The sequence below is a fragment of the Impatiens glandulifera genome, chromosome 3, assembly GCF_907164915.1.
Source record: "Impatiens glandulifera chromosome 3, dImpGla2.1, whole genome shotgun sequence".
In the NCBI taxonomy this organism is placed as follows: domain Eukaryota; kingdom Viridiplantae; phylum Streptophyta; class Magnoliopsida; order Ericales; family Balsaminaceae; genus Impatiens; species Impatiens glandulifera.
The window spans coordinates 979,056-1,000,815 of record NC_061864.1 but is presented as its reverse complement, the minus strand read 5'-3'; the positions used below and the strand labels follow the sequence as shown (position 1 = coordinate 1,000,815).

At 28.8% G+C, this 21,760-nt stretch overlaps 3 protein-coding genes across 5 annotated transcripts; 2 read left to right on the top strand and 1 right to left on the bottom strand.

The window, feature by feature from the left end:
- The first annotated feature begins 144 nt into the window (after nt 1-144).
- Nucleotides 145-2,613, top strand: LOC124931376 (AP-3 complex subunit sigma-like). The gene is made up of 7 exons (XM_047471826.1): nt 145-345; nt 454-496; nt 606-667; nt 925-1,021; nt 1,633-1,703; nt 2,097-2,188; nt 2,281-2,613. Exons 1-7 carry the CDS (start codon nt 277-279, stop codon nt 2,345-2,347), a joined length of 501 nt encoding a protein of 166 aa, XP_047327782.1. The 5' UTR covers nt 145-276; the 3' UTR covers nt 2,348-2,613.
- Nucleotides 2,614-3,080: 467 nt separating this feature from the next.
- Nucleotides 3,081-6,521, bottom strand: LOC124928897 (probable LRR receptor-like serine/threonine-protein kinase At2g16250). Of its 2 annotated transcripts, XM_047469145.1 has the most exons (4): nt 4,461-6,520; nt 4,229-4,363; nt 4,118-4,140; nt 3,081-3,913 (listed from the first exon to the last, which is right to left on the bottom strand). In XM_047469145.1, exons 1-4 carry the CDS (start codon nt 6,215-6,217, stop codon nt 3,354-3,356), a joined length of 2,475 nt encoding a protein of 824 aa, XP_047325101.1. In that variant the 5' UTR covers nt 6,218-6,520; the 3' UTR covers nt 3,081-3,353. The 2 variants fall into 2 exon arrangements, with proteins under 2 accessions (XP_047325101.1, XP_047325102.1); XM_047469146.1 differs by lacking the exon at nt 4,229-4,363 and having other exon boundaries at nt 4,461-6,521.
- Nucleotides 6,522-20,407: 13,886 nt separating this feature from the next.
- Nucleotides 20,408-21,518, top strand: LOC124932634 (glycine-rich RNA-binding protein 10-like). Of its 2 annotated transcripts, none has more exons than XM_047473292.1 (2): nt 20,408-20,560; nt 20,849-21,518. In XM_047473292.1, the coding sequence occupies exons 1-2, from the start codon at nt 20,453-20,455 to the stop codon at nt 21,368-21,370; spliced, it is 630 nt and encodes a 209-aa protein (XP_047329248.1). In that variant the 5' UTR covers nt 20,408-20,452; the 3' UTR covers nt 21,371-21,518. The 2 variants fall into 2 exon arrangements, with proteins under 2 accessions (XP_047329248.1, XP_047329249.1); XM_047473293.1 differs by having other exon boundaries at nt 20,421-20,702.
- Nucleotides 21,519-21,760: the final 242 nt, after the last annotated feature.

Sequence of the window (21,760 nt, the reverse complement as noted above, 5' to 3'; positions counted from 1 at the left end):
TTGCGTTTTATGTTTTATAGAGAGTTCATTTTAATCCTATAATATTGGATAATTATTACTTTACCCCCTAAACTTTTATTTGGATCGAATTTATTACCCTAAATCGCCGTTCCGACATTTTCTTCTTATTTGAGTTTAATCGACGAATAGAGAGAGAAATGGAAGTTGGATTGCCAATGAAAGGATTTTGAGTGTTGAGATTGCGTTTTCAGGCTGTTCGGAATCTGAAATTCGCTGGATTTGTAGGTGACGTCGTCGCGAGAAAAGCTTGAGAGAATGATACGAGCAGTGATAGTGATGAATGATCAAGGCAAGCCTCGTCTGGTCAAATTCTACGATTATCAGGTTAGTGTATTACATCTTCATTTTGGTAGCAACGAGATCCAAAATGTTGAGATTTTCCCGGTCGGTTGTATATTGCTTGACTGAATCTGGCTTGGATTGCGAGGGAAGCCTGTAGAGAAGCAACAGGAAGTGATTCGGAGTATCTATGCAGGTCTCTTTCTATCTCACGCGCAAACACGTACATAACATCGGTAGCTAGTCTCTGAACAAACAACCAGAGCTACTACTGAATTTGTTTTTCTCTTCCGTGTGATTAACAGTTCTGTCCAGCAGGGCTGAGAATGTCAGCAATTTCATCCGCGCCGATCCTGTTTTTGGACCAGTATGTGTAATTTTTCTCTAGTGATTATGATTTTGCTGCGAAATTTCCTTTTATGTTGATGTTAACGTTTAGTTGGATATTGTACTTCCAAATCTAATTATGATGGTGATTAGAGATTTGCATTGTTAATTGATTGTCATCACATGAAAACAAAGCACAATTATTGTGATCTAAAGTTTGCTTCTCAAGTGCTTTTGATGCTAATGTTCTGCAAAATTTAGATGTAGAGGTTGATATTATATTCCCCATTATTGCAGGATGCTATGCTTGTCTACAAGACCTTTGCAACACTGTACTTTGTCTTTGTATTTGACACCTACGAAAATGAGCTAGCGATGCTAGATCTTATGCAAGGTAAATTGTAATAGATTTTCATTCCTGATTTCACCTTTTCGAAGTACCCTTTTTGAAGAAAGTTTGATCCATTGCATAAGCTCAATATATTCACTTATGTATAGAAATCCAGAAATGAATGGGTCTAAATTTATAGGAAATTCTTCCAAGAAAATATCATAATAACCAAATAATTGTGTTTTTGGCCCAAAGAGAAGGTTAACTTAAATAGACCTAGTTTTGCACTCCTAAACTGGCTATGCTTATCTACTTAGTCTAAGAGACTTATATACTTTAAGCAGCAAAGAAGTAGTACATAATAAGTTAGCCTTTGCATGGCTGACTGAAATAAGAATTTAATTTAAAGTTGGCAATTAATTGGTTTGTCCATTTGTAATGATCAGTCATTTCCACATTGATAAACATTTTGTAATAATCCTACGATTGCACATTCTTGCTTCATGAAAATCTGCTCGCAAATTCTTTACATTTTGAATAATCTAGTTTAACAGTGAAAGGACAATTTCATGATCTTCTCTGATTTCTTAAAAGAAGAAATTTACTGCAGTTTCCTATACTTGTTTCACTATTCTACTTTAACATGTGTCTACCTGAGTTTTGTTCTCTTGCAGTTTTTGTGGAGAGTCTGGACAAGTGTTTTAGTAATGTATGTGAGCTCGACATCGTGTTCAATTTTAACAAGGTTAAATTCCTTCTCTTGATCTGAGCCTGCTAAGGAATATGTAAATTATAATCAAAACATCACATCAAGGAAAGACAGTCCTGATTTCTGTTTTATCAGGATTATTTTGTAATCACAGAATTGGATAACTTGATTTAGAAGATATAAGAAACATAGCATGAGACTTCTTAAGTTGATTCAGACTAAATTACAGATGAACTGTTGAGATTCTTTGTAGTTGACTGCTTATTGTTCGTAACTGTCATCCTTGGGGGGGAGGGGGGGCATTATTCCCCTCTCTTTTACTTTTCTGATGTTTGTATTGAAAGAAGTCGCATTATTCGAGACAATACAGACTTATGATTAAGTAAACTTTGTTGTATATTTGATATATATAGGCTTACTGTTTTACAGGTGCATGCTATTCTAGATGAAATTGTGTTGGGAGGTCAAGTTTTGGAGACAGATTCTTCCGATGTAGTGAAGGCTGTACAAGAAATAACTAGGTCTGCATCCTTCTGATGTTGTTTCCATGGTCGTCTCTTAATAACACGTTTTTATTCTGCACGATGATAATGACTTCTCAAGTTTCATGTAGGTTGGAGAAGGCTGCAAATTCAATATCACTAGTTCCAAAATCAATTCATGGCTGGCAGGGAAGATAGTTCATCCAATTCTACCATCTTTGATCATAATCTTTTACTAGAATTTCTTGTTCCTCTTGAATGATAATCAATGATGGTTTTGATTTGACAACATATTTGTAAAGAATCCTTTTTTTGGTTTGAAATATGTGTTTTAGTTATGATTGTCAGTTTCAATAATTACTGATTAATTCATGTCTTTAAGGTTTTGGTGATGAATTGTAAGAAAAGATAATATATATAATTATGGATCAAATGATGCTTAATATTCTAATATTTAGGATGCAGGAGATATATAGAGAAAATTTAAATAATAATTAAATTAATATTGATTGATTGGATTTTTTTTGTTTGTTTGTGCTGAATTATATCCATATCTCAATCATAAACAAAACATTCCACACTGAAGAATATCCATTGCCAGATTCAATAATTTTTTTTAATTTTTTTTTTGTTTCATAAAGGACAAATTGAATTGTTATAGGGACTCAAATAAGCCCACTAACATAGAAGATTAATTGGGTTAGGATTAAGTGATTATAATATTTGTGACAAATTCAATTCTCACTTCAAACATATAAGTTTAAATATGTGATTATCGATGAAGTGTGCTAATTTTCTAAATTAGAGAAAAAAAAATTGACTAGTCATTAGAACTCATACTTCAGCATGAAACATGATGTTATTGATGCATTATTTATGAGAAAAAGGTTTAATAATTTGACAACTTCGGAAATTTGGTCTGCAGACAAGACTTGCTCTAAAGTATGTCTTTGCAGAAGAACCCCCATTTTATTTACATTGGAGTTCAAATTTCAATCCAAAATCTCCCAATAATCATCATAGTTTGCAATCCTCTTTACTAAGAAATATCAACAATTACAAACCAAAACCAAGAACACATGCCCAACTGATCAATTGATCAATTGCCATCACCAACCTAAACATAAACAAAGAAAACCCCACCAAATTATATACCCTCTTTTCCCCACCTTCCCCATATCATCATATCATTAATGATAAACAATCAGCAAATGTTTGCTTCCGGAAGGTTCTCCCTGGAAAGAGGTCTCATAGACAATGGACGATCAATGGCAGCAGCAGCATTTTGCCCCCCTCCTCTTGAAATTGATCTCCCCATTATCCCTTCCTTGCCTGCATCAGACGAACTACTATGACGCCAACTGCCAAGAAACGCAGTATTCCAAGAACCTGTCGATGAAATAGTTCTTAACTTGCCAGAACTTGTATTTTCAATCCTTATGACTTTCAAAGGATTTTCCAATGCTTTCACAACATATCTCATCAATGGCCTTCTAGATGGTCTCGGATTTAGGCAAGATTTGGCAACAATAGCCATTGACCATACTTCTTCTAACAAATCTTCATCTATGATTAGTGATGGATCCACAATATTTGTTATAAGCTCCTTCTCATATATACTTATACAAGGTAAACTTGCTTCTAACCATTCCTTTATTGCAGATTCATCCTTTGATCCATCCAGTTCTATCTTGCCCGTTATCAGTTCCAACAATACCTTTCCGAAACAGTATACGTCATTCGCAAATGTCCATGTTGATGAACCTGGTAAACAAAAAAAAAACATAACTGTCAAACCCTTAAAGGATAAGTTTGAAGACAAATTTCAGGGTCTAAATCTGTATCCCAGAGACCCAGAACCAGATTCAAAAAAGAAGACAATTAGAAGGTTTGGACATAAACAAACAACCATCTACTCTTGTGGGAACTTCAAGTAATAAAAGTTGTAACAGATAGAAAAGAACATACCAGAACTGCTTTTGTCGGATCCTCTGCAAAAGACAAAGAGGAGATTGATTCATTAGCTACAAACCACCTTCATATCGAAAAAAACGACTTGTCTTTATAAAGAATACATACTGTGGTTGTGGTAACGGCGACTGACTTTTACTCGACTTTTGATGAGCATCCTCTTCTTGAACGCGTACCTCGCTAAGGCTTCCCAACCGTACTTCAAATTTATTATCTAAGAGTATACTACTAGCTCGAACATCTCTTCAAATTTAAAAAAATAAAACAAGATGTCAGTAAAAATGCAATAATCAGACAAGACGGTTTTGCATACGAAAAACAACAAGAAATGGGCGGATACCTGTGGACCATTGGCGGAGAACATTCATGATGCAGATAAGATAGAGCCTCTGCAGCTCCAATTGCAACTTTTATTCTCGTTATCCAATCCAGTGATTGTAAGCTATCATCCTCTGGTTTCTTCTTCCTATAGAAAGAGCTCGTCAAATCTCCATTAGGCATATGTTTGTAAATCAAAAACTTCTCATTTTCCTTCTCTAAGCAATATCCCAAAAGAGGAACAAATCTTGTATGAGAAACCTTGCTGAAAAAGTCCAACTCCGACTCATAAGACAAATCCACTCGTTTAATCACCACAAATGTTCCGTTTTCCAATAATCCCCTGAAAAGATCACCAGAATGACCCTTTTTAATTAGATTCCCATCACTGAAATTATCTGTCGCACGAATAATCTTCTCGTATGTAAACCCCTCTCCCAAATTCAAAAAGTTTAGCGTAAATCCAGGGGAGGTTGCAGTTGAAGGACCGTTCTGAATGTTAATCTCCCTTTGATTATCCGACTGTTCCTTCTTCCGGCTGCAGAGTATTATCAGAAGCGTAAGAACTGCAAAAATTGCAATAATCCCGACACCACCTAACACCACTGCCAATATGATTAGGCTTCGGTGACGATTCTTCTTATTAATAGGAGGTCCAGTGGCATTTGGCAGCCCAAAATTATCAAAAGGAATCTCTTTATCAGAATAGAAAGATGAACAATCAGCAGCCGTCCTCTGATTAGACAAACCTCCAAGACAATTTCTATCCAGGGTTTCATTCCTTAGAGCGTCATTCGGAGCAATTCCTTGAAAATAATTTGAAGATAGATCGGTGAGAATGAAACTTTTTAGAACAGTTGTGAGACTTCCATAAAACATATTACTAGAGAGGTTCAATAATGCAGTTGAGCTGGAGTTTAATGTAAGATTTGATAGAGTACCAGTGAGCATATTGTTAGATACATCAAGAAGAACCAATTCAGGCATACGAGACCATAATTCTGCATGAAATGTACCCGATAAAGAATTAAAGCTGAGATCAAGATGAACCAGGTTAGTGAGATTACCAAGTTGAGAAGGTATTGGAGAAGAAAGACTGTTATTAGAAAGACTGAGGGATTTCATCTTGGAAAGGCTTCCAATGAAGGGAGGGATGATACCAGAGAGGAAATTTGAAGAGATGTCAAGAAAAGTGAGATTGAGAAGAGATGAGAAAGACGAAGGAATTGATCCAGTTAGAGAATTTTGTGAAAGATCGAGAAATGAAAGACTGGATAATTGCCCTAAACTCGAAGGAATTGTCCCGGTAACGCTGTTATTAGATAAAACCAGAATTGTGAGATTATTCAAAGCTCCTAAACTTGACGGGATCGAATTGGTGACTGAACAAGACCGAAGATCGAGTAATTTGAGGGAGCTGAGGCGCAAGCCAAACCAGTCTGGAATTGGACCCGGAAGGTTGAAATTCGAAGCATTAAAAGAAGACAGAATAGTGAGATTAGCGAGCGAATCAACCGCAAACTGAGGGTTTCGACCGCCAACTCTGGTTCGCTTAAACCCAGAAATATTAATCTCAACGACATGACCGTTTTGACACTGAATGCCAGTCCAGGATGAACATGGGTCAGATTTAATAGGCCATTCTTTTCTTCTCAAAGCTAAAGACGACCGGAGTTGTTTTAGAGCCGCCCTCTCGCTGGGTAATGTTTGTTCCAATGTATCGTCGAAGAGTAAAAATAATATGATACATGCTAGAATCGTAAATACCCTATTCACCATTTCTTCAAAATTTTGCACCTTCAATTCAAATAGGAATCATGTTTTGAATATACAGACAGAAAAAAAGAAACCTTCAATCAAATAGCTTCTCTGGGTATGGCGGAATCACGGCGTGTGTCTTCTTTGATTGGAGGACAGTAATGGTGAAAATAGGAGATGGGTTTGTAATTAAAGAAAGAGAGAGAGAGAGAGAGAGAGAGAGAGAGTTGGCTAAGTCAAGTCAATGGCTCTTCCAGCTAGCTAGCTAGCTACATTCTTCTCCGTCTCTCTCAAGTGGAGACGACGACCTTTCTCTCTCCTATCACACAGTGGCCGACGTACACTCTTTCAAATGAAATTCCTAATTATTTTACCTTTTTCAATTCTTTATTTTATTATTATTATTATCTACAATCCTAATGGGGTTTTATTTTAATTCTTTCAATTTATAGTCGCTTTCCATTTAATCTTAACTAACAAAATCTAATTTAAGTTTAATGATTATACAAATGTATATTTTAAATTATAATATACATTTTAAAATTTTAAAATATATATATATATATATATATATATATATATATTAAGTAGAATGTCATTATTAAATTGTTATGTTAGTTTGTTATAATGATTAGTTAAAATATATATATATAAAGAGTCTTAATTTATCAGTAATAAACAAATTATTTTAGTCAAACACGGAAAGTAATATTTTATAGATTTTCTTCTCCGTCTAAGTATCTGATAGTAATAGTAAGATTGATATCTAATATGGCAATAAACATGTGATTAAACTTAATTATTATTCTTGATCTTATTTTAAATAGTATTTCCTTAGTTAGTTTATCATTGGTGTTGGATCTCACTAAAAAAATTGAAAAAATGATCCATTTAATGAATGAATTGGTTACTTGATTTATAATTTTAAGTGAAAATTTTATTGAATATATATCAAGCTTATAATGGAAAAACTTGAGTATCAACCATTATTGGCAAATATTCAACGCTAAACAATGGGGGTGGATATCAAATTAATAAAACAATTTACATATTTGAAAATTAATGTTTCTAATTATATGGATCCATTTTTGATGAGAAATTCCTAAATTTATTTTGAGAATCATACATTTTCATATAATATTATTGATGTTTGTATTGTAAGATTATAATCTCAATTTAAATTATTTATTACAATTTATTGTTGATAATAACCATTTCTGAAAAGGCTCAATAACTAAATAACCAATAACCATAGAAGCAATAAATCATGAAGCTTATTTCTTAAACTAAATAAATAAAGTAAATTCAATTGGCTTGATTTTATTTATTTGAAAGTTGTTATCTTACAATTATTTATTTTCAGGTGAATATAAGCATTTTTTAATGATGTTTTGCTAATCCTGGAAAAATATTATATATAATTTTTCGCGTCTACAAACAAAAGTTACATATGATAGGATGATATATTTAAACTTGGAAAAAATAATATTTATATCTAAGTAATTCATGGACCATTTAAAAAAATTATCTATGTAATTAAAAAAAAAGTCAAATGCTAAATCTTAGAATTAATTAATAAATAATTAAATTATGTGAGATTAAAAAAATAAAAAATAAAAAAAAGTCCAATAGAATTAATTAATAAATAAATTATATGAGATAAAAAAAAATACAGAACAAAGTTATAATATAAATATAATATATTGTAAAATATTATAAGAAAGTGTGATAATATTAATATTATATTATATTAGTTTCTTTATAATTCTAATGTAATGTCTATATATTAGACGTAACTTATCTAATTTTTAATATATAAGATTCAATATAATATTTTTCTCTTTTTCAAATATGGTATTAGAGTTTCTGCCATCAGATCTTGTTGTTATCCGCCGCAATTCAGTTCAGCTTCGATCATTGACGCACTTGTGCGGACATATTTTGATTTCGACAATTTTATTATTATTTTCGAAGCTCATTTGGTTTTTTAATTCTCTATTGCTTTTTGATTTGCTGAGCAGTTTGAGTTCTTTATTGAATCTTTTGATATATTTTTTGGCTGGTAATTGATATATTTTTTTGTCTTGAATTCTTCATTTATGTCTCTCAATATGGATCGTGTGAAAGTATCTGGTATTACAGTTATGTTGTCAGGAGACAATATGATTTGTGATATGAATATATGAAGAGTTTTTTAATTAGTAGGAAGTTGTGGCATATATCACTAGTGACTTCACTATACCAGTACAAACTTTCCACACGATCCAACAGGTTTTACTGGTACAATGAAGTCACCCGTGATATATCGCCACAACTTTTTACCAATTAAAAAACACTTTATAAATTCAGACCACAAATCATAGTTGTCTCTTGACAACCTAACCGTAAGATCAGATGCCTCCACACGATCCATATTGAGAGATATAAAGGAAGAATCCAAGGTAGAAAAAATACCAATAACCAGGCAAAATATATATCAAAAGATTCAGCAAAAACTCAGACTGCTCGTCGAATCATAAAGTATTAGACAATTCAGAAAACCAAATCAAATCCGAAAATTAAGAAAATAGTCGAAATCAAAATTTGACCACACAAGTGCATCGATGATCGAAGCTGGACTAAATTACGGTGGATGACAGCAAAATTTGACGTCAACGGCCCTAATACCATGTCAAAAATATTTTTGTATTTATATGAAATTGATATGATAATACAGTGTTACAAAAAAAATATATATATATATATAAGGTTTATCTTAACACTTAAACTAGAGCAACTTCTAGCTGAGATGTGAAAAAAAAAATTATATTCTATCAATTATTATATTTTAATAATATATTTTCTTTCAAATAATTATGTTAATATTCTTATTTTCTTCAACAACCATATTTTTTAAGTTTTGTTTTCAGTTGTTGGTTTATTCTAGTAGTTAATGCTTATATTTTTATGGATCTTAATTCAATCATATGTGATTCTTTACTGGTTATTTAGTCAACACACTGTCATTCTTTCGTTATGATGAGTTTCTTTTTAAGTGTTGTTTCAACCTAGCATTCAATGCCCATGTGATTTTACCTTCTTCGCTAGTTTCTTTTATACAATACATTGTCATCCAATCGGTGGATAGATGTCGAGACTCACGAGTAACTTTGGAGTTCATTCGGTAAAAAATTTTTCGACACCGCTTAATTAGTTTATTCGGTTTGCTATATTTCTTCCAACATCCTTATCGAACTCAAACCAATTTATTTTGGAGTCACCCTAAAAAATACAAAATTGTTGGATAATCTCCATTATAATTTTAGTTTTTACAAATTTGATGTATTATTTAAAATTTTATTGTTTTGATTGTGTAAATGTTATATTATATTATTTATAAATTAATATATGTAACTCCAATTAATTAATAAGAATTAACTTCTTATAAAAAAAAAAATTATTGGTGACTATTGAATAATTAAATTTAAATAACATTAATCATTTTAACTTGAAAAGTTTATTATATTAGTTATTTAAACATCTTAGTTTGATGTTTACAAGATTAGAGGAAATTAAACTATATATTGTATCTAGATCTAGTTATTCAAATATATTCAATAAAGTTTTATTTTGTTGTAAACAATTAGTTTTTTCTTTTCATCTGTACTAAGAAGTAGTAATACAATATATGATATTTTTTAATTAATATAAACTATAATCAAATATAATATTTTTATTTATGAAATTAACGTATTCTATTTTAATTTAAAATATTTTTAAGTGAGAATTAAATCTAAAATATTTAATTTTTTAGATAAAAAAAAATTAAATTACCCTAATGATATTTCATAAACATTACTCATTTATTTATTGTTTCATAAAAGTATTGGAATGTGATGTAAGTTTTCACTAATTGGCAAACCTTCTTATTATAGCTAGAATGAAGTGTCTAAACAAAATAATTAAAAAAATTATGCTTACCAACTAATGCATTATATTTGTTTTCAAATGTGGAACTTTCAATTAGTAGAGTAGTCTAAAATTGATTATTAATATTTATCATTACTTTATATTTTGATTGAGCTTGACTTTAAACATTTTTTCTTAAATAATTTATTAGTTAAGATATGATAAATTATTAAATTATTATAAATTGTATTTTTTTTTCCAACACGTATGAATACTTTCAAAATAGAATTAGTATTTTTTTTCAATTACAATAGTTATAATTGAATGATTAATTGATGAGTATGTTAAAAAGTATTGAATCGAACTCTTCATTTTTCTTATATTTAGAAAACGATTCTTAACACTTAAACTATATTTATACTTCCTAATAAATTTGTTTTAAAAATTTATAAAACATATATATATTAACCTTAACAAAAAAAAAATGTTATTCAATTCAGATTCACTCAGTCATTTAATTAACCACAAAATATTAAAAGAAAAATTATTTGTAAAATATTTTATGTACAATTAATTGATTAGTGGAATAAAAAACAGATTAATTTAAACATAAAGTCTTATCAATAATTAAAGTAGTATAATTAATGCACTAAAATTCCACTATATCGAAAAGGAAAGGTCATAGTGATAATGATAGAAGGCCAAAACGACATGTTTCAATGATATTGGCTTTGGAAATATCATCCTAGACTAATTAATAGCCACTTGATATTCTTCTCTACATGCCATTAATATAATATAAAACTTAAATATATTTTCCTTGATTGTTGTTCTTTTTTACTTACAAAATTTAAGTTTAACTTTATTATTGTATAAATTTTTAATAAAAAAAAGGTACAGCCCCAACAAAATATTTTGTAAAAAAATCAATATTTTTTTGTCATTCTTGTCTAGAAGATCATCTAAAATTTGAAAATAAAAAACACATTTATCTAAACACAATTTTCACCTAAACAAAATTCATTTACTTTAGTCATATTTTTCTTACCAAATTAATTTCAATTTTTATTTTGATAATTTAAAAATAATTACGATAAAACATTGCTCTCTAGAAATAATTATCACGGTGTATTATCCATTATCTGAAATAATACTACAAAAAGTCAATTTTGGTACTTTTGTAACTCTAATTAAATATATTATTTAAGAATATTTTTTTTGAAAAATAATAAAAAAGATCAATTCATTTTCTTAATTCTCTATTTTTCTTTTTTTGATTTTTTTTGTTTGTTTGTTAGACTTTGGATCCTATACAATTTAAAAACTAAATTTTATTATTGGATGATCAAATTATTCTTTTCCTATTTATTTTTATAAGATGAGAAAAGAAAAAAACTATTTATGTTTTTAGCTAATTATCTCAATTCTCAACCACAATAATAAAAACATATAGTTGTTTCAACTAATTAAGCTAACTAATAATTATTCTAGCTCAATTATTATTAGCTAGTCTTCTCCAAGGACTTATTTATACCGATGATTAAAGAAGTCCAGGCAGACTGCTTAGTACATTTATTTATTTATATATATACTGATATTAATGTTGACAGCTTAACTCATTTGATTTATTGTTATAATATTTTATTTCAGGTGTTAGCAACTATATGTTTGTGGAAAACAAATTATATATAAGGTAAATCATTAAATTGTTTTAATTTAAATTTCAGTTACTAAGTATTTTTTTTCATAAAAAAAAATAAAAAAATATATATATATATAATAATACTTAATTTTAAAATGTATTGAGTTACCCTTCATAAACTTGAAACGATTAATTTTAAAGTTAAAATAAAGAATACTATGTAAAAGTTTTAAACTTACAACATAATAATATAACTACACTATTCTATAACTAAGTTAATAAAATTTCACATTTTAACATAGGACATTGATAACGATGTAAGTTCAATATTTTAATTAATTTAAATATATTATAATATATATACATGAATTATTTTTAAGCATTTTGAGAAACTCTCTACAAATATTTCTAGAGCTTTATAATACAGTAAGAGAGAGGGTAAGAGGTTGACCACGTGGTCGGGCAAAATGCTCCTTAATAAGGTTATGAGGTCGCAAGGACGTATCTATGTAGAGGCTCGAGTGGGCTCAAACTCACCTCGAAAAAAAAATAAAAAAATTTACGGTTAAAATGTGACATTATCCCTTAATTATTAAAAAAAAAATCAATAGAATTCACTATTTTATTTATTTAATTATTAAAAAATGGTAAAACTTACTTTTATTTACCCGTTTTATCTATTTTTTTTTGTTTTTTAACTTTAGCCCACCCTAAAAATTTTAAGCCAACCCACCACCGATCTTGGGTCCGTCCCTGTGAGGTCCGCGATGACAAACATTTCGGATTTTACATTAGAGTTATGTTTTCTTTTGGAGATTAACTAGATTTTTAAATTATTAATATAATAATTTAACAAAATGAGTTGGTTGAGAAAAAATGTCTAAAAAGTTATAATTTTTTCTTAAATCAGGTGATAAATTGATATATAATAACATAAATGTCTATCAAAACTATTTATTAATATTTTTATTTTTTATTAATTCTTAATATCTGAAATCATTTTTTATAATAAATTATATTATAAAGGGACTCACATCTTAATATTTTATTAATAATGTAAGTGTATCTACCTTATAATAATAATAATAGAACAAAAAAAAAACTAGGGTATATTATGATTGAGGAGGGAATTTGAGGAAGAATTACTTTATAAACAATTTAATTTGTTGAAAAATTAATAAAATTTTTCTCTCTTCTCATATTTTATCTTTTTACAGTCAGTCATAGAATAATATGTCATTCTTCCCCTAATTCCCTCCTCTATCACTATCTATTAGTATTTTCTTCAATTTAATTTAAAAAGAACAGGCATATTTTCTTCCATTTCTACCTCATAGATTTTATCTAATTATCGGTCTTGCATTGCAACTATGGGGTTGAAATTTTTTTATATGACACTTTTATAGTCTAAATGCTAGAATATTTTATATATAAAAACTAAAATATATTTTTGTTAATATAAATAGTCAATAAATCAAATACACACCTCTATATATAAACAGATTGTATAGGGACTGTAACGAATTTTAGTCCAACTAAAAAAAATTATTTATTACCAACAATGACTATAAGTTCATAATGGATGTCTTTCTCTTTAAAATAAGAATAATTTATAATTTCTATAGGTTAATTTTTATTTAGAAAATAAAAGTCATAGAGAGAACATGGGGGACGTAATTATAATAGAGTAGACAAAATAAAACGAACCAACTTGTTTGGAATATTGTGATCATTGCTACTCCTCTAATTAGCTAGCTGGTAGCCTATCTATCTCAACTTGACTTGGACCATTTTTATATAATTTATTCTGAGAGCTCGTTTAAATTTAACTTTTTTTTTTAAATTAAGAAAAATTAGCATAACATATTATTAATTTTTAAAAATTAAAATATTATAATAATCATTAAATTATTTAATTTATTAGTTAAAATATTATAATACTCTTACTTTATTTTTATTAAATTTTAAATATAAAAAATTATTTTAATAATTTTATTTTTTAATATAAAAAACTAGTATAAATAACACAATCTCCTATTCTAAATATCCACAAGTTACCTTTGTATATTAGGTAATGTCTCTTACCATTTCAAAAAAATATTATTTTCATAATTATTTTACACAAATTTTAAATAACCAATTATTTTATCAATTTTTTTTAGATAAACCTGATAAATCCTTAAATATATCAAACAAGCTCAAAGAGAAAAAAAGAAATAAAGGAAAGGTGACATGTAGGATGAAAATATATAATAATAATGACATTTATCTCAATCTCAAATTATGTAATAAAACTATTATTTCATTGGGCTCAAATATGCATTGTCAATTTGTCATTGGCAATGCAAAGTCCATTATTGATAAAGGTGACTAACATACGTGTTCTTATCTGGACCAACCAACGTGTAAGATATTTTTTAACCTACTTTATTTTTGGAGGGATTAATATTATTTTCATAACCATTATCCTCTTTCAATTATAATACTCCTACTTTTTTTTAAGTGTGTTTTGATATAGGATTATTTGAAAATAATAACTTTTTTAAGAATAAATTATTGATATAAATAAATATTTATTTAAATAAAATGTTCAAAATAAATTAAATAAATATAATTTAATATTTGAATATCTCAGTTTAAATAAAACAAGTAAGATTTGATAAAAAAAAGTACTATACAATAATGTGAGACAATTTAAAATATTGGGTTAATTATTGAAATGGATGATTTAGTTTAATTGAAAATGTATATAAGGCTTGTGTTTTGAATTATTTAAATAGTTTAAAAAAATATTAAAATACTATTTATTTAAAATTATTATTTTTTATTTTATTTATATATATCTCTATACTTTTCAAATATTTTTATAAAAAAATAATAATGAATTAAAAAACTTAATTTATTATTACAGATGAAACAAAAATTCATTGGGCAACGGCTAAGATTAACAAAAAGTTTCATACCTTAAAAGACTAAAACGAAGACTAGCCCAACTGACAAAGGCCTGGTTTTGTTGGTGTTATTTAAAATTTTGAATAATTTAATTTGGGCTAATTTGATATCATTACGTGGGTTGGAATGTTGGATACAACATAACAATGGGCCATTCGCTTCTCATATGAAAAGTGATATAGCAAGCAATTTCTTTTTGAAAGTAACCTAGCTAATTAAGTTGAAAATACTTTTGGATGAGTTCCTTATCGAAGACAATAAGTGATGAAAATCACATGAAGGCGGGTTCAAAGTAAATTGTGATGCATCAATTTACAATGTGAACAAAAATGTTTTTTTTGTTGTATTGTATTGTATTGTATTGTATTGGTGGGACGTGACAAGGAAGGGAAGATGATTGCCGGTGGATGTAGAAATAGCCTTTGAATGTCCTCGAAAATTTAAAGTAGGTGAAAATTCTCTCAATTTATTGAAGAGTTTTTTTTTTAAAAATTCATCTATTCGAAAAATCTGGTAATGTGAGAGCTTTATCAACTCAAAGGCCATTTTCAAGTTTTTTTTTACTAAACGCAATTACAATATGCTCCTCAATGAGGTTGCAAACCCTGCAAAATCCGGTAGTTTAAAAAAATTAGGTATGTTAAATTTAAGTGTAAAAGATGAAATCTAGAATAAAATTAAGAAATAACAACCAAGATGAAAGAAGATGATATATTATTAATGTTGAGAATTATTTACCCATAATTAAATATAGGTTGTCTTTATAAAATGGAAGAATACTTAAAGCTGTCAAAATCGAGAATTTACGTAAAATCGTTACCCAATTGTAAACTAGTAAAATCTAGAGTTTATTTGAAATCGTGAGAGTTTAATTTTAAAAAATAATAGTATATATTATTATTATTTATATATAATTAAGTATTTTATACCTAACTAATTTTAAAAATTTATATATTTAAATATAAAATTAATTAAAAAATAATAATAAGTAAATAATATTACTAAAAATTATACTTAAAAAACCAATTATATTTATTAATTTATTTGAATAAAAAATAACTTTATTTTTTAATATTTAAACATATATTTGATTTTTTAAACGTAAAATCGTATAGAATCGTAAAATCGAAATTATTTATAAACTCGTAAAATCGTCAAATCTTATTACCGTAAATTTAAAATCGTAAGAGTTTACCTATTTAAGAGTTTACTTAAAACCAGACTCGTTAACCTAATGTGAAATCGTAAAATTTTAAGATTTTAAGAGTTAACTCGAGATTTTAACAATTTTGCTCCTAATTTTATATAATTGATAAAAATATTAGTAACTAAAATATCATTATATAAAATAAAGATAAGTACCTATCTCAATAGAGTGATTTGTAATTATAGTGGTGAAATGTAGTGTATTATTTTATTTCTAAGGATTGATGTGCATCAAATTTTTTAATAAAGATTAACTTTTTCAAAAATAATAAAATTTAATTTAGTATTTTTTAAGAAAAAAGTAACATATAACAAAAACAAACTATAATGTTTGAATGTTTTGCTAAAGAATGACAAGAAATTAATGAAAGAAACAAGTATAAGGAGAACTTGAAGTTCACCCTTTAGGAATGATGGTACATGATGTAGCAAAAACCTTGTTCAACTCAAAATGACGATTTTGAAAGAAATGGACAAAATAATTGTGACTTATGGAAATGAACATTACAATGCAAACATTCTTTTCTCTAATTTTAATAAACATTACAATAAATTATGTTTAATTGCAAAATAAATGACATAAACAATATGCATATTTCTGAATTTTAGACATATACTAGACTCGACAAAACGATAATGCATATAAGGGTGCGTTTGATGAGGGAGAATTGGAATTGAAATTGACATTGAAATTCTAATTCAAATTCCAATTCAATGAGAATTGACATTGTATTACAATTCAATTCCTATGTTTGGAAAAATTATAGAATTGTAATTCAATTCCAATTTTTATGTTTGGGAAGATGATAAAATTGTAATTCAATTTCAATTCCTATGTTTGTAAAATAAAATATCGATTAAAAATTGTTAACTTCTTACATATGTTTTCACGTTTTTGACACGTTTAATACGTTTTTGACATGTTTAACACGTTTTTGACATGTTTAACACGTTTTTGATATGGTTAACATGTTTAGCACGTTCAATACGTTTTTTACACGTTTAACACGTTTTTGGCACGTTTAAACTCGTTTTTGACATGTTTAACACGTTTTCACACTTAAAATACATTTTCACACGTTTAACATGTTTTTTCACGTTTTTGATATGTTTAACACGTTTTTGACATTTTTAATACGTTTAATATGTTTTTCACACATTCCGACAAGTTTAACACATTTTCACGTTTTTGGCATGTTTAACACGTTTTTCACACGTTTAACATATTTTTCACGTTTTTGGCACGTTAAACACGTTTTTGGCTTATTTAACACATTTTTCATACGTTTTACACATTTTTGACATGTTTAACACGTTTTTCACGTTTTGGCACGTTTTTCACGTTTTTGGCACATTTAACACGTTTTTGACATTTTTAATACGTTTAACTTGTTTAACACGTTTTCACACGTTTTTCACGTTTTGGCACGTTAAACACGTTTTTGACATTTTAACACGTTTTACACATTTTTGACACGTTTAATACGTTTTGGCATGTTTTTCACGTTTAACACGTTTTTCACATTTTTGCACATTTAACACGTTTTTCACATTTCTAATACGTTTAACATGTTTAATATGTTCTTCACACGTTTTTGGCACGTTAAACACGTTTTTGGCATGTTTAACACGTTTTACACATTTTAACACATTTAACATGTTTTTCACGTTTTGGCACGTTTTTCACGTTTAACACGTTTTTCACGTTTTTGCATATTTAACACGTTTTTGACATTTTTAATACGTTTAACATGTTTAATACGTTTTTCACACATTTTGGCACGTTAAACACGTTTTTGGCATGTTTAACACGTTTTTCACACGTTTTACACATTTTGACACATTTAACATTTTTTCACGTTTTGGCACGTTTTTCATGTTTAACACATTTTTCACGTTTTTGGCACATTTAACACGTTTTTGACATTTTTAATACGTTTAACATGTTTTTCACACGTTTTGATAAGATTAACACGTTTTTCATGTTTTTGACACGTTTAATACGTTTTTGACATGTACACGTTTAACATGTTTTTCAAATGTTTAACACATTTTTGACACGTTTTACAGATTTCGACACGTTTTTAACATGTTTAACATGTTTAACATGTTTTTCACATGTTTTTCACATGTTTAACACGTTTTTCACATGTTTAACACGTTTTTCACATGTTTAACACGTTTTTGGCACGTTTTACACATTTTGGCACGTTTAACACGTTTTTAACATGTTTAACATGTTTAACACGTTTTTAACATGTTTAACACGTTTTTGGTATGTTTAACACATTTTGACGAGTTTAATACATTTTTGGCACGTTTTACACGTTTTTGACATGTTTAACACATTGTTGACATATTTAACATGTTTTAAACATGTCACAAGTGTGTTAAACGGGTTAAAATGTATTAAATATGTCAAAATGTGGTAAATGTGCCATAATTTATCAAACGTGTTAAACGTGCCAAAAATCTATTAAAAATACCAAAACGTGTTAAACTTGCCAAAAACGTGAAAAACGTGTCAAAAACGTGTTTAATGTACCAAAAATATGATAAACGTATTTAATGTGTTAAAAATGTGTTAAACGTGTCAAAAATGTAAAAACGTGTGAAACATATAAAAAATGTGTTAAACGTGTAAAAAACGTAAAAACGTGTTATATATATCAAAAATGTGTTAAACGTGCGAAATAAGAGAAAAACTTGTTAAACATGCCATAACGTGAAAAACATGTTAAATGTGTTAAAAACGTGTTAAACGTGTCAAAAACATGTTAACTATGTCAAACGTGTCAAAAACATGTTAAAAATGTGAAAAACGTGTTAAATGTGTCAAAAACATATTAAAAACGTGAAATCGTATTAAACGTGTCAAAAACGTGTTAAACGTGTCAAAAACGTGTTAAAAACGTGAAAATCGTATTAAACGTGTCAAAACGTGTCAAAACATGTTAAAAACGTGAAAATCGTGTTAGACGTATAAAAAACGTGTCAAAACGTGAAAATCATGTTAAACGTGTCAAAAACATGTTAAAAACATGAAAATCATGTTAAACGTGTAAAAACATGTCAAAACGTGTCAAAAACATGTTAAAAACATGAAAATCATGTTAAACGTGTAAAAACATGTCAAAACGTGAAAAACGTGTTAAACGTGTCCAAAACGTGTTAAAAACGTGAAAATCGTGTTCAACATGTCAAAAACATGTCAAAACGTGTTAAAAACGAGAAAATCGTGTTAAACGTATCAATAATTTGTTAAACGTGTCAAAAACGTGAAAATCGTGTTAAACGTGTCAAAAACGTGTTAAACGTGTCAATGACGTGAAAAACGTGAAAATCGTATTCAATGTGTTAAAAACGTGAAAAACGTGTCAAAAACTTATTAAAAATGTGAAAATCGTATTAAACGTGTTAAAAACGTGTTAAATGTGTCAAAAACGTGTTAAAAACGTGAAAATCGTGTTAAACGTGTCAAAAATGTGTTAAACATGTCAATGACGTGAAAAACATGTTAAATGTGTCAAAAACGTGTTAAACGTGTTAAAAACGTATTAAACGTGCCAAAAACATAAAATCATGTTAAACGTGTTAAAAATGTGTTAAACGTGTTTAATGTGTAAAAACGTGTTAAACATGTCAAAAACGTGAAAAACGTGTTAATTTGGAATTAGAATTCAGCCTAAAAAGATTGGAATTGAAACTATAAAATTACACTATATTGAATTCCATTAAAATTCTAATTCAAATTTTAATTCTTAATATTAAAGTGTCTAACAAATATAAGAATTAAAATTGGACCCTTCAATTCTAACTTCAATGCCAATTTCAAGGTTATCAAACATATCTTGTAGTAAACATAAATATCATATAGAATATAAAAAATAAGTTGACCAATGATAGAAAATTTTATATTATTGTAATAAAAAATTTAAATTTGATTCTTGTTAAAAATATTTAAAATTGAATATTAAATTATTTTTAGTCCAAAAAGTATAAAAAAAAAATAATAATCAAAACTCCTCACTATAGTGTTTTTTGGGGGCAATTTTAGTATGAAGAAGGTATATACAAACATCTCTCATAAATTGAAGGATGAATTTATTATTCATCTATATTCTTTTAATAAATAAAGAAATGAAGAGAATAAATAATGGACATTGGATTCTAATCTTGAGGATAAAAATAAAAAGGAATATATATATATATATATATATATTTGATAGTTACGTAATTATATATGTCTTTATCAAAATGTTTGTTTATTAATATGTTGTATACCATAATATCACAAATAGGTGAGTTAATATATTCAAATATAGTATTGGAAGAAATTGAGTTAAATAAAAGGAAAATATGAATTGAAGAAGAAGAAGTCTATCTATCCATAATTCCATGGCGACACGAAAGGCCGACCTTGGATGATACATAAAATATCTCCATATTTAACTAGGGTTAGCCTTTGATGGAGATATATGTTAACCCTAGTCAGATTCAAGCTTTATTTAAGAAGGAGTTCCAAAATACTTTCATTATTGCATTGAATTGAATTATCTTTCATTGAAATGGGTGAGGCCGAATATAGATGTTTCGTAGGTGGGCTAGCATGGACCACCGATGATCACAACCTGGAGAAGGCATTTTCTCAGTACGGTGAAGTCGTCGAATCGAAGGTCCGTTTGTATCGCCTCCTCCTCGTCGCGGAGATCGGATCCATCCAGATCTGAATATGTTACTCTCTGGTTTTAATGTTACTCTGTCGTTCGTTACTCTTATATGTTACTTTTACTACTACTTGATCTCATGAATATTGCGGTACGTTCATCTTCAAGATGAAGATCGATCGATTCATTTCCACTTTAGATCTCTGTTTACATTCATTCATTTGCATCTTCAATTTTTACGATTGGATCTGAATTCTGATCCATGCCCCGTCTCTTCTGTGTTGTTCGATTTTATAGATCATTAACGATCGCGAGACCGGCAGATCTAGAGGTTTCGGCTTCGTTACGTTCAAAGATGAGCAATCGTTGAGGGATGCGATCGAAGGAATGAACGGTCAATCTCTCGATGGCCGTAACATCACTGTCAACGAGGCTCAGTCTCGAGGAAGCGGTGGCGGTGGTGGTTTCCGAAGCGGCGGTGGTCGTCGTGAAGGAGGTGGTGGTTACAATCGTGAAGGAGGAGGTTACAGCCGTGGAGGCGGCGGTTATGGTGGAGGTGGTGGAGGTTACGGTGGAGGTGGTGGTTACGGTGGAGGCGGTCGTGGACGCGGTGGCGGTGGTGGTTATGGAGGAAATGGTGGCGGCGGTGGTGGTTATGGTGGAAATGGTGGCGGTGGTGGTGGTTATGGTGGAAATGGTGGCGGTGGTTATGGTGGAAATGGCGGTGGTGGGTATGGTGGAAATGGTGGCGGTGGTTCTCGTTACTCAAGGGGTGGCGGCGGCGGTGGTGGTGCTTCTGATTCCGATTGGAGGAACTAGTAGTAGTAATACTAATAAGAATTTGACAGACATATATATATATGTTGATCATTATCATCATCATCATCATCGAATGTTTGATGTTATTATAAATCTCGTTCTATGAACGGAATCTATCCCCTCCTACTCTTGGTTATGGCTTTTGATAAATCTCGTTTTTGATGTAAATTATTGCACTGCTGCCCGCATCGTCTTCAATTTCATATATTTTCTTCATAAAACTAAATTCATTCAAATTACAAGTATTAATTAAAGATCATTATCAATCTGTTTTTATTTTTATTTGTTTGAATTTCATAGTTTTTTGGTTTTTAAGACAAGAAGAATCAAATAATGTTGCATCAATCCTAAGCTATATAAGCTAAAAGACACAACCACAACAATGCCTGA

Excerpts from the sequence above, each read along its gene's own strand:
- LOC124928897 (XM_047469145.1), bottom strand. The coding sequence starts at position 6,217 with ATGGTGAATAGGGTATTTACGATTCTAGCATGTATCATATTATTTTTA. Across the intron at positions 4,141-4,228 it reads TCGCCGTTACCACAACCACA|AGGATCCGACAAAAGCAGTT; the intron begins GTATGTATTCTT and ends TGTCTTTTGCAG. Across the intron at positions 3,914-4,117 it reads ATCCGACAAAAGCAGTTCTG|GTTCATCAACATGGACATTT; the intron begins GTATGTTCTTTT and ends TTTGTTTACCAG.
- LOC124931376 (XM_047471826.1), top strand. The coding sequence starts at position 277 with ATGATACGAGCAGTGATAGTGATGAATGATCAAGGCAAGCCTCGTCTG. Across the intron at positions 668-924 it reads CCGATCCTGTTTTTGGACCA|GATGCTATGCTTGTCTACAA; the intron begins GTATGTGTAATT and ends CCATTATTGCAG. Across the intron at positions 1,704-2,096 it reads TCGTGTTCAATTTTAACAAG|GTGCATGCTATTCTAGATGA; the intron begins GTTAAATTCCTT and ends ACTGTTTTACAG.
- LOC124932634 (XM_047473292.1), top strand. The coding sequence starts at position 20,453 with ATGGGTGAGGCCGAATATAGATGTTTCGTAGGTGGGCTAGCATGGACC. Across the intron at positions 20,561-20,848 it reads GTGAAGTCGTCGAATCGAAG|ATCATTAACGATCGCGAGAC; the intron begins GTCCGTTTGTAT and ends TCGATTTTATAG.